Consider the following 14,085-nt stretch of genomic DNA (forward strand, 5'->3'; position numbering starts at 1 on the left):
CGAAATGCAGAAGCTCCCTGTGTCAATTCTGAAGGGCCTGGGCTCCCCTGCATGAGCGGAGAGAAGGCCTGGTGGGAGTGGCTAAAAACGGAGGAAAAATCAACAAGAACCAGTTAATAATGGCAGGAGGAAGGAGGGAGGCTGCTCAGTGGATAAGCGCCTCAGAGGACTAGGACCAGCACTGAATGGGCAGTAGGGGGCTGGGGTGGGGATGGTCCAGTCTTCCTGATCGCTGGGCCAGTGCCTAAGTCACTCCTCTCTGCCTCCCAGAACCAGCCAGTTGCAGGCACGGGGGCCCGGCTGGGAATCTGGGCAGGCTTCTCAGGCACTTTGGCAGACCCGATATGGGCACGGCAGGCCCCAGGGTGGGTAAGGTTCTTGAGCCACAGCAGGGCCCCTCTCTCTGCAGCCCTGCCTGCCCCAGGCCCGTCAAATGCACAGTCCCAGACACAGGTGCGGGCACACATGCACACACAGACGCAAACGCACACACGCGCGATCACACTCGCCTGTCCGTCTAGCACACTGGTGACATCTGAGGGCTCCGGCAGAGGTGGGTGGCATCCTGGCCCCGGCCCCCCGCGGGGCCTGGAGGTCCCAGAATGCCTCGGCCAGCAGCGGCCTCGGGCTGTCGTGGGGAAAGAGAGAGCAGGTGTGACCACACAGGGACAGTCCCTAAAACAGTTTCCACAAATACCCTTGAACCAAGGCTGAACCCTTACACATCCACAGAGGAAGAGGTCTGGGTAAGAGGAGGCAGAGTGGGGAAAGAACAATAAAAGGTTTCATAAAAATTCTAAGTCAAATCACTGATAAAATTTCAAAATGAGCACAGGGTCAGGACATCCCGCTCCCGTCTCCCCTCGTGGCCGCCAGCCTCCGGCCTCCCAGCCGCTCCCTCTCCGAGGCAGCCGCAACCAAAGGTGGGTCGCGGCTCCTGACGGGGTTCCGGGATCCACGCCGCCAAGAAGGAGGCGAGGTGGAAGTGGACAGTTCTGTGTCTCTTCGCTTAAAAAATATATTCAGGTCGAGAGTTATTGCTTGTCCTCCATTGGAGCGGGATGAGCTCAGAGGCTCAGTGAGCGAGGGCCGCAGCCTCCAGGGCCCGAGCTTTCTTCCGCCTCTTCAGAAGGAGAGGATTGGATGCATCTTCAATCTTCTTTATCTTGATCTGCTCGTAGTCGACACGCATTGTGGCCAAGGCACTGGTCATCTCCTCCTGGGAAGGGGAAGGGTTCCACCAAGGGGAAGACGGGGGAGACGAGACACAGGAAGGGCAGGGTGAGGGCGACAGGGGGTCGAAGCCAGGAGAGAACAGGCTGGTCAGTGGGTCCAGAGCTGACAGCAGGGCCCCCCAGTGACCCTGCTGGAAGCAGAAAGAGTACTGGATTGGGAGTCAGGGGACATGGGTTCTGGTCCACCACAGCTGTGACCTTGAGTCAGTCACCCCCCATCTCGGACTCAGTCTCCTCATCTGCAAAATGGGATGGTACCAGACCGCCTTCCAGGTTCCTCTGGAGAGCCAGTGGGCCGTGCGCTTATAAGGAATGGCCAAGGCTGCGTTCACACCGAGCACAGTCCCCAGCCCTGCCTGGGCAGGGAAGTGGCTCGCAGCCACTGCTCTTGCAATAGACCCCCTCTCCCCCCAGAGCAGCCAGTGCTTCCCTCACCTTGACGTCTTCCCACCGCTCCTTGTCCTCCTTCAGGACCCGGCTGGTGTGCAGTGGGGTTTGAGGGACCTTTGTTGATTGCTGGGGGTGCAGTGTAGGGGGAGAAAAGGAGGTCACGTGAAAGCCTGGCATGGAGCAGAGTCATGGCTGGACCCTCCCCCCGAGGGACAGTTTCCACGGACCCAGGTCTCTGCGGCCCAGCAGGCTCACCATGATCCAGGGGTGGTTCATAAACTCCGTGATGGTCATTCTCTGAGTGGGCTCTGTTTTCAGCAGGTTCCGGATAAGCATCTTCACTGCGGGGGTGGGACAGGGAGACAGAGCTCAGGGGCCATACTCTCCCCTCTGCTTCTTCCCCAAGTTTTCAGGGAAAAACCAGATGTGGGGCGGGGGGTGGCCACAGGGAGGCAGAGAGCCCAAGGAGCTAGCCCCGAGCCAGGCCCTCCGCACAGACAGCACGTGCCCAGCAGGGAGGGACACACGTACAGACCCACGCTGCGGGCTGGACGGCCACGGGCACGCGCACACACCGGCGCAGGTGGGGCCCTTACCTTCCTCTGACACCTCTGACCACTCTGGGTTGGGAAACTCATACTGGCCCATTCGGATGCGAGTCTTCATGCCCGGAGAGATGGCAAGACCGTGGTTGGAATAGAAGGGGGGATAGCCACACAGCCTGGACCGAGGAGCAGAAGAGGGGGGACAGTGCTGGAGTTATTAGGGGCCTCCCGCCAGGAACAGAGTGGGAAACGGGCTGGGAAACAGGCTTCCGGTAAAGGTCACAGAGAAACTACAACTCGTGGGGGTTTCAGGCACGATACATGAAGTGAGTAACAGGGCCCAGAAATCCAACACACCAAGGATCTAAACCACACATTTTCCTGTCTGTTAGCTAGTTTATACCCATCGCTTAGCTACAGAATCCAATGAACACTGTGAGAAGGGGACATGCAGGGCATTCCCAGGGAATACCCCGTCCAGAAGGGGATGCGAACCTTGGCTTCTTCCTCTTGTCACAGAGAGGTACAGCCTCTTTCCGCACCCTGCCCCAGCCCCGCCCGCCCCTGACACGCTCTCGGGATGTCCCCCTGCCCCAGCCCTGCCTCCCCCCAGGCCATCCCTGACACACTCACAAGATATACATGATGACACCCAAGGACCACATGTCACAGGACTTGTCGTACTTCTCAGGACCCAGCACTTCTGGAGCTGCAAACCAAAGGTCAGCGTGGGTGGGTCCGGCCCTTGAACACTGTGATACACCCGAGCTTCTCTTGGATCACGCTCTCCATCCCAACCCTTCATCCCATTGTGATGGTACTGTAGCTGGGGGCTGTGGGGCAGGGCAAGAGAGGGACAGCCATAACCTAGTGCTGGGCTTGGATCGGGGAGAGCAGAAGATCCTCCCCCAGAAGGAACCCTGGGGCTGGAGTCTGAAGATGAAACAATTCCTGAACTGAAGAGCTTTTCCAACCCATGCTGCCCATTTAATCGGACACAGGAGTTTATTCTGTGCCAGTCAGCTGGGGCTCCAGAACCCCACCTGCGCCCCCGGACTCCACTGGGAATCTGAGCGCAATGATAGCTCTTCTTGGGGAAATTACAGGCGTGCACAAAATCCTGTCTATAATCTAAGATTAATCTCCCACAACGCCTTGATCCCAGCTTAACTCTGACGAGCCCTACTTCTGGGCAGGTCACATCCGCACCAGCTCCAGGAAGGGTCAGAAAACACGACAGGCCCCGTGGCCCGAGAGCTGGAGAGCGCGCCTGGGAACAGCTGTGGGGAGAGACCAGGCCTCCCCGCACTTACCCACATAGTACGGCGTATAACAAGGAGTGGTCAAAGAGTTGTGGCTGGTGGTTTCCTTGGCAAAGCCAAAATCTGTGAGTTTCAGGATGGCATTGGGCCTTTTGGAGGTGTATAGGAGATTCTCAGGCTACAGGGAGAGAGACAGACAGACAGCAATTCTGCTGAGCCTGGGAGGAGCCATGAGGATCAGAAGGTAAGGATTCCTGCCTTCCCTCATTCTTCCAACCATCATCTGCCCCCCTCGATGGGCACACCATAAGGAGCACCCCTGCCTTCTGGAGCTGACAGAGTCCTTGGAGACAAGAGACAAACACAGAGAACCACGAGTGAACACCACAGGGACATGGAAACCAAAGGCGTGACTGCGTGGGACCGACGAAGGACCGCAGCGCTGGGCGTGCCACAGACACTTTGGCTACTGGGTCTGGGGGTGTGGCCAGAGAGGGCAGAGAATGGCACCCTGTGCTACTCCGCCCTCAGGAGCCAGGCGGCCAGGACACAGGGTCACCGCGGCCCCACAGCCGGGGGCCCCCCCACCACACCTCGGTTGGGGGGACGGGGCAGCAGTGAACCCCGGGGTACCTTGACATCCCGATGCGCAATGTTGATCGAGTGCAAGTACTGGATGGCCTCACCGATGCTCTTCATGATTTCTGACGCTTCTGGAGCCGTGAGGCAGGAGAAAGAAAGGCACAAGAGGCACCGTTCGGTTTGATGACTCACTGCACTCCGCCCCTCGCATGCAGCCGCAGGCTCCCTACTTCCCCCACCCGCCCCAGCAACGGAGAAACAAGGCACCGTCCTGTCTTAGCGGGGGACGGCACGCCTGGCAGTGGGCCTTGGCATCTCTGGCAGACAGCAGGCCCCAGAGCCCCCTTCCCACAGCCCCGCCTGCCACAGCCTGTCCCCACAACAGACCCTTTCTACCTCTTTCTGTGAACGCTTGGTCTCCTCGGTCCTGGATTCGGCTAAAGAGTTCTCCACCGTCCAAACTGAAACACAGCCACAGTCAGATCTGACGGGTTCAACACCCCACCAGCCCTCTCCATTCCCCGCTAAAAAAAATGGAACATCACATTTCAAGTTCTGGAGTGCAGACCTGGGCAGTCCCCAGAGGGCGAGGGGCCTGAGTGGGCAGTGGGGACAGGCTGGGCAAGGAGAACAGGCCGGGCTGCTTACCACTCCATGACGATCAGTAGGCACTTCCTGCCCGCGTACAAGTTCTCGTAGACATCCACGATCCGCACAATGTGTGGGCACTGCGAGGCCCGCCAGTGTAGCTCCACCTCCCGGCGGGCCTTGGGGCAGTCCTGAAGCATCTGCAAGCCAAAAGGCCTCCTTGGTAAGTGCACCATTTCTGCAGGTGGACAGCCGGCTGCTGCCCAGCATGGGTCTGTTCCAAGGTCTTGGCCCTGGTGCCCACTGACCTCTCCACTAGGGAACCATAAGCTCCATGCTACCACTGGCCTCTACCAGCTCCCATGGCATTTCCTCTGGCCTCTCCTTACCCTTCCTGACTTAGGGTTTTGCAGCTCCCTTCTCTGCTCTAAAAGAAACCTTAAGATGACCCCCATGGGGCCTTGACAGCTTTACTGAAATCAGCCCTTGGACCATTCTGACTAGGGGGGCCCTTCCTAGCTAGGGGTGTAGAACAGAAGGCAGACAGCTGTTGGGGACTGGGAGACAGAGGCTAAAGGAGGCATTGAGGAGAAAGACACTGAGGAAAATGAATACCATTACAGAAAGGAGCCTAGAGAAAGGAGAGACTCAGAATCAGTAAGAAAATGTACTTCCAAGATCCATCAAAGTCCACACACCAAATCCAGAGCAATGTGCTTTCTGCCTCTGTGATTTACTTCATTCATCCAGCTGGCAGCCTGATGGGATCTGAAAGCTGCTTATTAGGTTTTCCACCTTGAGCAAGTTCTTGACCTCACAAGCCTCATTCCTGTGCCTTCTTCCATGGACCAGGGGTCAGGGGCAATTGGAACCTGGATCCTTCACCTGGGTCCCTCACCAGCCTCAGGGGCTGAATCTTGACAAATTCAAGCCAGGTCCATGAATTCCTTTACTCAATGACTAATGTGGGAACAAGCCTGAGACCCAACACCATTCAAGAACTTTGTAACAAATCTGCCAGAGGCCTCTTAAAGGGAGCACAAGGCAGCTGGAGCATCTTTCCCCCACCTGGCACCTGGAACTCCGGCAGTCACTTTAGCGCCATAAGGGAGACCAGGAGATTTGGCAGCTACCTGGGTCCTTGCTGACACCAACGAGCATCACTCAGGATTTGTTTTTGGCAAGATAATCATCTTTCCTTACTACTTAAACTGCTTTTAGCAGAGTTTTTTTTATTGCTCAGAGCCAAAGGCTGGACAGCCAAAAGTATATCCCTGTGTAAAATAGGGGATAGATCTATTGCAAGGATTAAGTGAAACTTAATTCTGCAAAGCACCTAGCAGGGTGCCTGGCAGATGCCCAACAACCAGAGCTGTCACTTCCCTCACAGACCGTCTGCTGAAGGCACAGCTCCAATGCCAGAAAAATTCAGACAAAGACCCTGAGAGACTTAGCATCTCTGTGAGCCATCAAGTTTAGCCCTACATGGCCCTACACAGCTGGGGAATGTGGCAGGAAATTCAGTCAGAAAGATCAGATGGCCAGGATGGAGCCAGACAGAGGGCACCGAAAGGCAAATACAGGAATTTCCAGCAATAAAACTAGAATTAATCATGCTGCAGTCCGTGATATACTAGGCCCTTTCTAACTGTGCAACAGTCATCTTATGGGATGAGGAAACTGAGGCTCAGAGAAATAGTGTGTCCAGGGCTAAGTTCCTGGGGAAAGGCAAAGCCAGGGTTGAAATCTAAGCCTGGTGGACTCCAAAGCCCAAGCCTTTTCCATGTCACTACAAAGCTTTACGAAAAGGGGTGCAGGTCAAGACTTGGGCCAAGACTTATCAATTTCAGACAGCCAACTGCAGACTGGCCTTGCAGAGGTGATCCCCAAACAGGTGCCCTAGTTCTGTCTCCCCGGGAGCAAGCAGGAGGCAACGTCCCCATGGGGTTACACTGCCACCTAGTGGCCACATGGGGGCACTGCACAACTTTGGAGTTACACCACCAATTTTATTATGGACCAGGAAATAAGTTTATTTTCCTTTCTCATGCTCTAAGAAACGCAGAACGAGGCACTGGCCAATTTCATTTGCATGTAATTCAACTCAGCAGGCATTTATTGGGTCCCACATTGTCCTGGATGCCAAGACAAAATAGAAGAGTCCCAATCTGAGAGTGCCAGGGTACTAGAGGAGGTAGATACTGAAAATACTTATAACCTGGTGAGATAATGTGCTATATGACTGATAAGTTCAAAGGGTTCAGAAGCAAGAGTTTCTGAACCACCACAGAAGAAAGCCGCCACATAAGAAAGATCTCTTTCGCCCCCTACAGGTACATCGATCACGATGAAGTCAGGAGAGGAAGATTTAGGCAGAGGCAACCTGAGGTCACAGATCTACAAAGGGGGAATCCCGCAGGGGTCTGGAATTTGTCAATATCTCCAGTGACCTTGGAGAGGTCATTACCCTCCTGAGCCTGTTTTGCATCTATGGGGGGCGGGGTAATACCTACCTGGCCCCCTTCCTCACAGAGCCATTTTAAGCATCTAATGAAAGAGTACCTCTGAGTGCTTTGTGATTGGGGAGGTACTCATCACTAAAAGCCAGCAGCACGACTGCCACAGCACAGGACCCTCTCCATCACCTCTGAGCTGAGGCTGGAGCCCACTGAGAAGCCGGCACAAGTCGCCAGCAAGACTGTAGGCTGGGCTTATAAATGCAGCCCAGGGACCACAGCTTGGGTAGTCACTCTAAGGTCTGACCGGCCAGAGCTGTGCTAAGTGAGGACATCCCAAGGCCCAAACCCAAGGACCCCTTGGTCCCTCACGAACTCAGAGCTCACACTCCAAGTTCTGAACGTTCTGCCTTAGACACGTTAGACCGTGTGGCAAAGGAGAATTTGCAGTCACAAGGCCTGGGTTCACATCCCACCTCCAGACTTAAACACAATTCTTCACCTGCCAGATGAGCCAGACGGCCTCAGCGCAACACACCTGGTCTTGGGAACCATGTACACCTCACTTCCCAGCTCTGTGCTTCCCAGCCTGGGTCAGGTAAGCCAACCTTCCTTTCTGAAAAGGGTTTCCTCATTTGTGAAACAGGATTAGATTTCATGAAATCAATAAGTTGGAAAGAGTAGTATTTTTGAATTCTAAAAGAAAGATAATAATTTCCCATGAAGACTGGTGCTTGGCATCTAGGTACGTGTTTATCAGAAATCCCTGAACGGATATGAAGATCAGCTCAAGCCATGAAAGCAAGACCTTCAACTGCGTCAGGCAGGCAAGCTGGCTGATGTCACGGGGGAAGGCCTGAAGTGCCAAAAAGGCTTTGTAGACAGCTGTGGGGTACAGAAGGCCTGGAGGGAGCATATCAAGAATGTGCTAATCTGGAGTACAGAGCTAAGTAAAGAACCGCAATGGGCAGGGGGCAGCGGGGGGGGGGGGGGGGGGGGGGGGAGGTGCCTGAGTTCCAAGCCAGAGGAGAAGGGGAACGAAACAGGATTCCTGAGGTGCTGTCGGGGCCACCAGAAGGTTCAACCAGAAGCCAACAGAGTCACCTAGGAAAGGTAGGAAGGGCTCACCTCTATGGCATGGACAAAGACAGTGGAGGCCAAACGGCCCAGGTCTATAGATCTCAGGGACCCAGACTGGAAGGAAGGAAGGAAAGAAGGGTCTTCCCACTGAGAAGCCACATGCCCTTAGACACAAAAAGCCTAGTAGGGTTCATGAGATATTCTGAAATATTCATGAAATATTCCACACAAAGCATGGAACAGATACTGTGACTTGTCTCCATCGGAAATTCTCTTGCACTGTAGAAAAGATTAATTGTTGTATGTGCTGACTTGCAATGCAAGAGGCAAGACTACCTACCAAGTGTGGCAAGGGCCAGGGACCAGGCCACAGAACCACTGCCTGGGGAGGAACCTCCAGGATGACAATGGCAATGAGGGAGACGGGGGAGCTCTCTCAGAAAACTGTTCCACGCCTCAATTTGCCGGCAACGGAAGGGAAGAGGAATGGGGCCCCCAATTTTGGTTCCTTATGGCCCCATTATCCCCACCACCAGCACCACATCTTCCACCATGGGGCCGCAGGAAAAGACTTGGTAGTCAGCATCCTAAACCCAGCTGAGCCAGAGAAATGGGAAGCAAGAGACCAGGGCCTGAAGCATGGCTCAGCAGCAACAACGAAAGGAGCACTGGGTGGGAAGGAATACGCTCCAGGCCCCATGAGATCATTCCTTTCACAAGCTCTCACTTTGCCGGGTGTGTGACCTTGTGGAAGTCTCTCACCCCTCTGTGCCTCAGCTTCCTATCTGGTAAGACAGGATAATAACAGTACTTGCCTACACTAAACGAGGCACATCATTCAATAGAAGCACATCATGGGAATTACTAAGAGCAGCACAGGGCATGGAGTGAGAGCGCGTCAGTGTCTGCCCCCACTTCCCCACCGTGCTACTGCAGAGTCCACGGGGTGGGGAGCTGGGGTCCTGCTCATGCACACCTCATTTCAGGGGTTATGAATAGCTCCAGGCTCGGGGCAGAGGGGAAGCCAGAATACTGGAAGGGAGGCAGTCTCTGGTGCCCTAGCCCTGAGCTCTCCCTCTGCCTCTGAACACATCACAAACTGGACAGCTGGGGGCAGGGTGCACTCGCCATGGAGTGAAGGAAGCCGGTCCTTCCCGACACTGCCTGGGAGCCAAGAGTGATGGGAAAGTCTGAGTCAGGCGCTGGGTGTGCTGCCGGTGTGTGGTGTGTGGTTAAAGCAGACCTCTAGGGCGCTGGCGGCAGGAGGTCAGAGCAAAGGTCCCGTGTGTCCTGCCCCGGCCCCCAGCCCTCCCCGCTCTTCTGCTCTCCACCCCCCCACACCCTGAGCCCAGCCCTGCTCTGCAGGGTGGAGGGAAAGAGGAGGAGGATGTGGGCAGGAGGGCTGCTGCTGTGAGTCCCCCCGACTGCTCCAGCACAGCAGGATCCACGGGAGCAGAAGAAAGGGAGCCCCTCCTGGTAAGCTCTGTGCTGAGTGGGTGCTGGTGCTAAGTACTCTGCACCGAGAACCCCCACACCCACCCTGGAGGGAGCATCCTGCTTTACAGATGACCAAGACTCGGGCTCAGAGAAGCTAAGCAATTAATTTGAAGCCTTCCAGTAGCTGCCAGGGGCAGGGCTGGAATTCGGTGCCTGTCCTCACTGCTCCCGAGGCTCCTTTTCCACCACCCACGGTAAGGCCAAGGCACAGGCACAGAATCTGCCATGACTATCCGTGATATCAATGCCAAAAACAAGAGCTGAAAGTACAAACCCTTTGATCCTGAAATTCCGCTTCTAGAATCTACCGTGAGCTTCTCTTCTAGATGGAGCTGACGGTAGGCACTTCCCAGCCCTGAGTCAGCTGCACCAGCCAGAAACCGGAGGCTCAACAGTAAGCAGTCGAGATTGCCTTCTTTAAAAGTGCACTTATCTACACAATCCAAAATCACGGAAGCGATGTTTGTACAGAACGTCGAACAGGGCATGGATTCCCGTGCCTGTCAGTTTCTGGGTCACGGCCGGCCGCGGTCAGTGGCGGCACTCACTCTGTTGTTTTCTTGGCAGCAAAAATCCCAATCTTAGTTTCCTTACATTGACTCATCAGAAAGTGTCTGATAGTAAGTGAAAAAGCCAATTTACAAAGCCTTATTGTGCAGAGCACAGCTCCCTATAAACAGATACACACCTGGGCAGGCGGGTGTAAAAGGAAGGGCGTTGGTACTCAGTAAAATGCTAATCGGAATTCTATCTGAAAAGCAGGATGACAGTGACTTCCTTTTTTCTTCCTTAGATCTTTATTTTCTAGGTGATTTACAATTAGCATTTGTACTTTCTAAAGAGGCAAAGAAAGAAGCTCGGCTCTCCAAATGTACATCAGAGGCTGTCATCCACACGGCCAGGCCCACGGGCTGGGGAGCAGAAGCTTGGGCTTCTCTCTGCCAGGCAGCTCGGGCTGGCAGGTGCAGGCTGCTCTGCGGACAGAGCGGACACGGAGAACTAGAGCACAACGTGTTCCCTCGTCCTCAGTCCTCTCCCGCTCGCCTCTGCCCTGACTTTACCCTCGGCTCCCCAGCCAGCGGGCCTCGGCGTCAGCTCAAGCATCTTTACACCTCTCCTCTCTGCCTGATGCTGGGCACCTGGACCTCACGGCCCTGAACTGGCGAAAAAGGGAAGTGTGAGGAGGTCACGAGGACGGGGGACCAGGACACACTGTCCTTACATCATGTGATCTCTGTCTGAGCCCTTCAAAGCCCCCATCCCTGGATCTGAAGCCAGGGAAGGAAACAGGGAAGAGACACACAGCACGGGGCTCACCCTCCCGGAATGCCGTCACTCAGGCGACATGGGGGACCCAGTATGCGCCACACACTGTTTTGGAGAGTGCTGGCACAGAACAGAGAGCACAGCAAGCATGGGCTGTGCCCCCATGGAACTTCCATGTGAATGCAGGATACAAAATGAAAAAGTAAAAAAAGAATTTCTTTTTTAAGTTCTACCTTATGATCTGCGTGTAAAGGAACTAACAAGGGTGCTGCCAGAAACCAGCAGTGGCGGTGAGGGAGACGCTCCCTCAGCCCCCCAAATTACAGAGAGCGGCCTCCAGCCGGGAGCCACGGTCACTTGCCTCCTTACATCTATCTCAGCTCAGGAACATAAGAGATGACAAACGGATAACTCTTGGTTGAAATTATTTTTTTTTTTAAAGATTTTATTTATTTATTTGACAGAGAGAGAGATCACAAATAGGCAGAGAGACAGGCAGAGAGAGAGATGAGGAGAAGCAGGCTCCCTGCTGAGCAGAGAGCCCCATGCGGGACTCGATCCCAGGCCCCTGGGATCATGACCTGAGCCGAAGGCAGAGGCTTAACCCACTGAGCCACCCAGGCGCCCCTGGTTGAAATTATTTTACTCTACACCTAGGGGAGGGATGGGGAATGTCCCCTGGTAGAATTGCTGCAAAGCTCAGTGAGGAGCTACTGCCGGTCCTACCCTAGAAGATGATCTACGCAGAAATCTAACAGCGGAGTTCGTAGGTTACTAAAGTAAAAGATACACAGAAGTACCGCATTGGGGTCCCCAGCTGGTGCACACAATCCCAAATGTTTGGCTAGAGGTAAAAGTGGTTCTCTATTTACTACCGGCTTAGGTTACTGTGAAGGGGAAAAACCCCTACCCACAACAAAGCTTAAACCTACAGTGGGGAGTCCAGTCCTAAAAGCCTTGAGACAACCACACCACTGCCCAAAGACTAGCTGGATCTTCCTGCGGTTCCCACCATCTCTCTCCAGAACCTTCCCTGGGGCAGCCACAACCAACCAAGGTTCAACAAAAAGGCAAGGAGCTTAAAAGCCACACCATATATGACAATTAAAAAAAAATATTTGCAACACATAATGGATAAAAGGCTAACTTAACTCTGGCAAATCAATTGTAAAAGATTAACAATCCAATATAAAAATGGTCAAAGAATAAGAACAGGCAGTTCAAAGAGAAAGGAACACAGATGGCCGAACGATTCTTGATGCAAGTCATTAAGAGAGAAATGCTTATGAAAACAATGATAGTAATTTCACCAGAATGGCAAAAATGTTTTAATGTTTGACCAAAAACAAAACAAAATAAAACTCTTGGGTTTCTGCCAAGACTTGAGAAGAAAGGGCACTCTCACAGACGCTCGCCAGGGACATGACCGAGTACGTTGTTTGAGGAATTTGGCCATATCTGTCAAAATTGTAAATGTCTGAACCCTGCACGAAGTCATTGCCCAGCTAGGAAATCAACCTACAAAAATGTTCCTAAAGTATTTTAATAGCCCCAAGCTGGAAAGGACCTATGGCCACCCCTCTGGAGCTGTGGGAACAATGGTAGAGGATTTGGGGTGCGGGTGGAGAGGGAGAGAGGCAGGGCCGCAGCGGGCAGAGGGGGCTTGTAAATGGGAGAGCAGACAAAGGACAGGTGACCCTCTGGCTCGGTCATCACCATCCTAGTCTGCTTAGCGGACCTTTGTTGGCGTTACTTAATTAACTTTTAAAGTACATATTCCTAAAGGCCAAGAAGCAAACACACCAAAAGGTTAATTAATGGTTCAGTGTAAATGGTGGTGAAATAGGTAATACAGATGTTTTCTTCTTTGGCGTGTTCTTTTAAATTTTGAAAAATAAAAAAACGTACTGAACAGAGTAGAAAACATGATACCGTTTAGGTGGTTCTGTGTCTTAAGGCAGAGAGGACAAGGTATATGGGCTTGTAGATGTTTGCAATTTTTCTGTATTTACCACCCCCCCCCCCAACATTAAGAGTGTTGACCACCAGGGAGTAGGTTCTAGAGAGAAACTTGCGGGGTCTTTTTGTTTCCCCCCCTTTTCATTTCCACTTGGTATCTTCCTGTGCTATTGGGATCTTACCATCTACGTATGTTTCTTTTTAAAAATTAAGCCGAGGGGTTTAGAGTCTAGGATGTAGAAGGGCCCCAGTTCTCACCTGGCCCCTGACCTGAGACAGGGGATCCCACCCTGGCCATGGGAGGAAGCAGGACCTCATAGAACTCTAAGGATGGGGGCTACCAGCTGATGGAAAGGCCTCACATCGTCCCCGAGAAGACACCAAAATATGACAAAGACCAGACCGGGGCCCCAAACCACCAATGCTAACCACTTCTGACTTACATGGAAAGGAAGGCTGTGCACAGTGGGGGTGTCAAGTATTCTGCAGTCTTACATAGGAAACCAAAAGACTGGGGGACACAGATATGTCTCTTTCTTCCAGCAGATGATGAAGACTTTGAAAGAGAAAGAGGAATTTTCACATACAGCCACCGACCATCTGTCAGGTGCACTTTAGGTTTAGAAAATATGTGACACTTAAGCCTCCTCACAGCCCCATGGAAGAGGGGCCGTTGCTGACCCCATTTGCAGGGGTGGCACCTGAGGCCCAGTGACACGACCTGCCCAAGGACACACGGCCAGTCACTGCCCGCATGGAGAGGCAGACCCAGATAACAACTGTAACTTCCAGGTTCTTTTCTTCACTACAAAAGGGGCTTTGACAAACCAACCTTGAGCGGCTCCTATTAGTTTCCTATTGCCCTGGCTCCTGCCCACCGGTTCACAGCTCTGTCCCCGCTTATCTCTGCGTCGGTCTGGCCCCGCACAGAGCTTGTTGCAGAAGAAACCTAACATACGCTTACCGACTGAACGGCAGGCTGCGCATCAGAACAACCCTACAGCCTGTGGCTCACACCGGGGTACACGGCTTCTTTCCTGGGGACACATGGGAGACAGTGGTAGGGAGGAAACACGCGCAACTCTACCAGCTGGCTTGAACACAAAATCTTCAGAAAGAAAACACGCCATATTCTTTGAGGTATCTAGGTACAACTTTAAAGGATCACGAGACGGACAAATTATCAAAAGAAATTAAGATGAGGGCCCCCGGGCGGCTCAGTTGG

General features: G+C 53.4%; 1 protein-coding gene across 1 annotated transcript in view; it reads right to left on the reverse strand.

The window, feature by feature from the left end:
• Positions 1–794: 794 nt before the first annotated feature.
• MAPKAPK2 (MAPK activated protein kinase 2) overlaps positions 795–14,085 on the reverse strand; it is a 44,569-nt gene continuing 31,278 nt past the window's right edge. Inside the window, exons 2-10 of the mRNA XM_059413030.1 lie at positions 4,663–4,802; positions 4,411–4,475; positions 4,066–4,145; positions 3,484–3,610; positions 2,804–2,879; positions 2,222–2,346; positions 1,881–1,966; positions 1,671–1,751; positions 795–1,219 (exon numbers count right to left, since the gene is read on the reverse strand). Coding sequence (XP_059269013.1) covers positions 1,076–1,219; positions 1,671–1,751; positions 1,881–1,966; positions 2,222–2,346; positions 2,804–2,879; positions 3,484–3,610; positions 4,066–4,145; positions 4,411–4,475; positions 4,663–4,802 — 924 coding nt within the window. The 3' untranslated portion in view covers positions 795–1,075. The remainder of the gene's footprint in view (positions 1,220–1,670; positions 1,752–1,880; positions 1,967–2,221; positions 2,347–2,803; positions 2,880–3,483; positions 3,611–4,065; positions 4,146–4,410; positions 4,476–4,662; positions 4,803–14,085) is intronic.

Source organism: Mustela nigripes, chromosome 10, assembly GCF_022355385.1.
Source record: "Mustela nigripes isolate SB6536 chromosome 10, MUSNIG.SB6536, whole genome shotgun sequence".
In the NCBI taxonomy this organism is placed as follows: Eukaryota; Metazoa; Chordata; class Mammalia; order Carnivora; family Mustelidae; genus Mustela; species Mustela nigripes.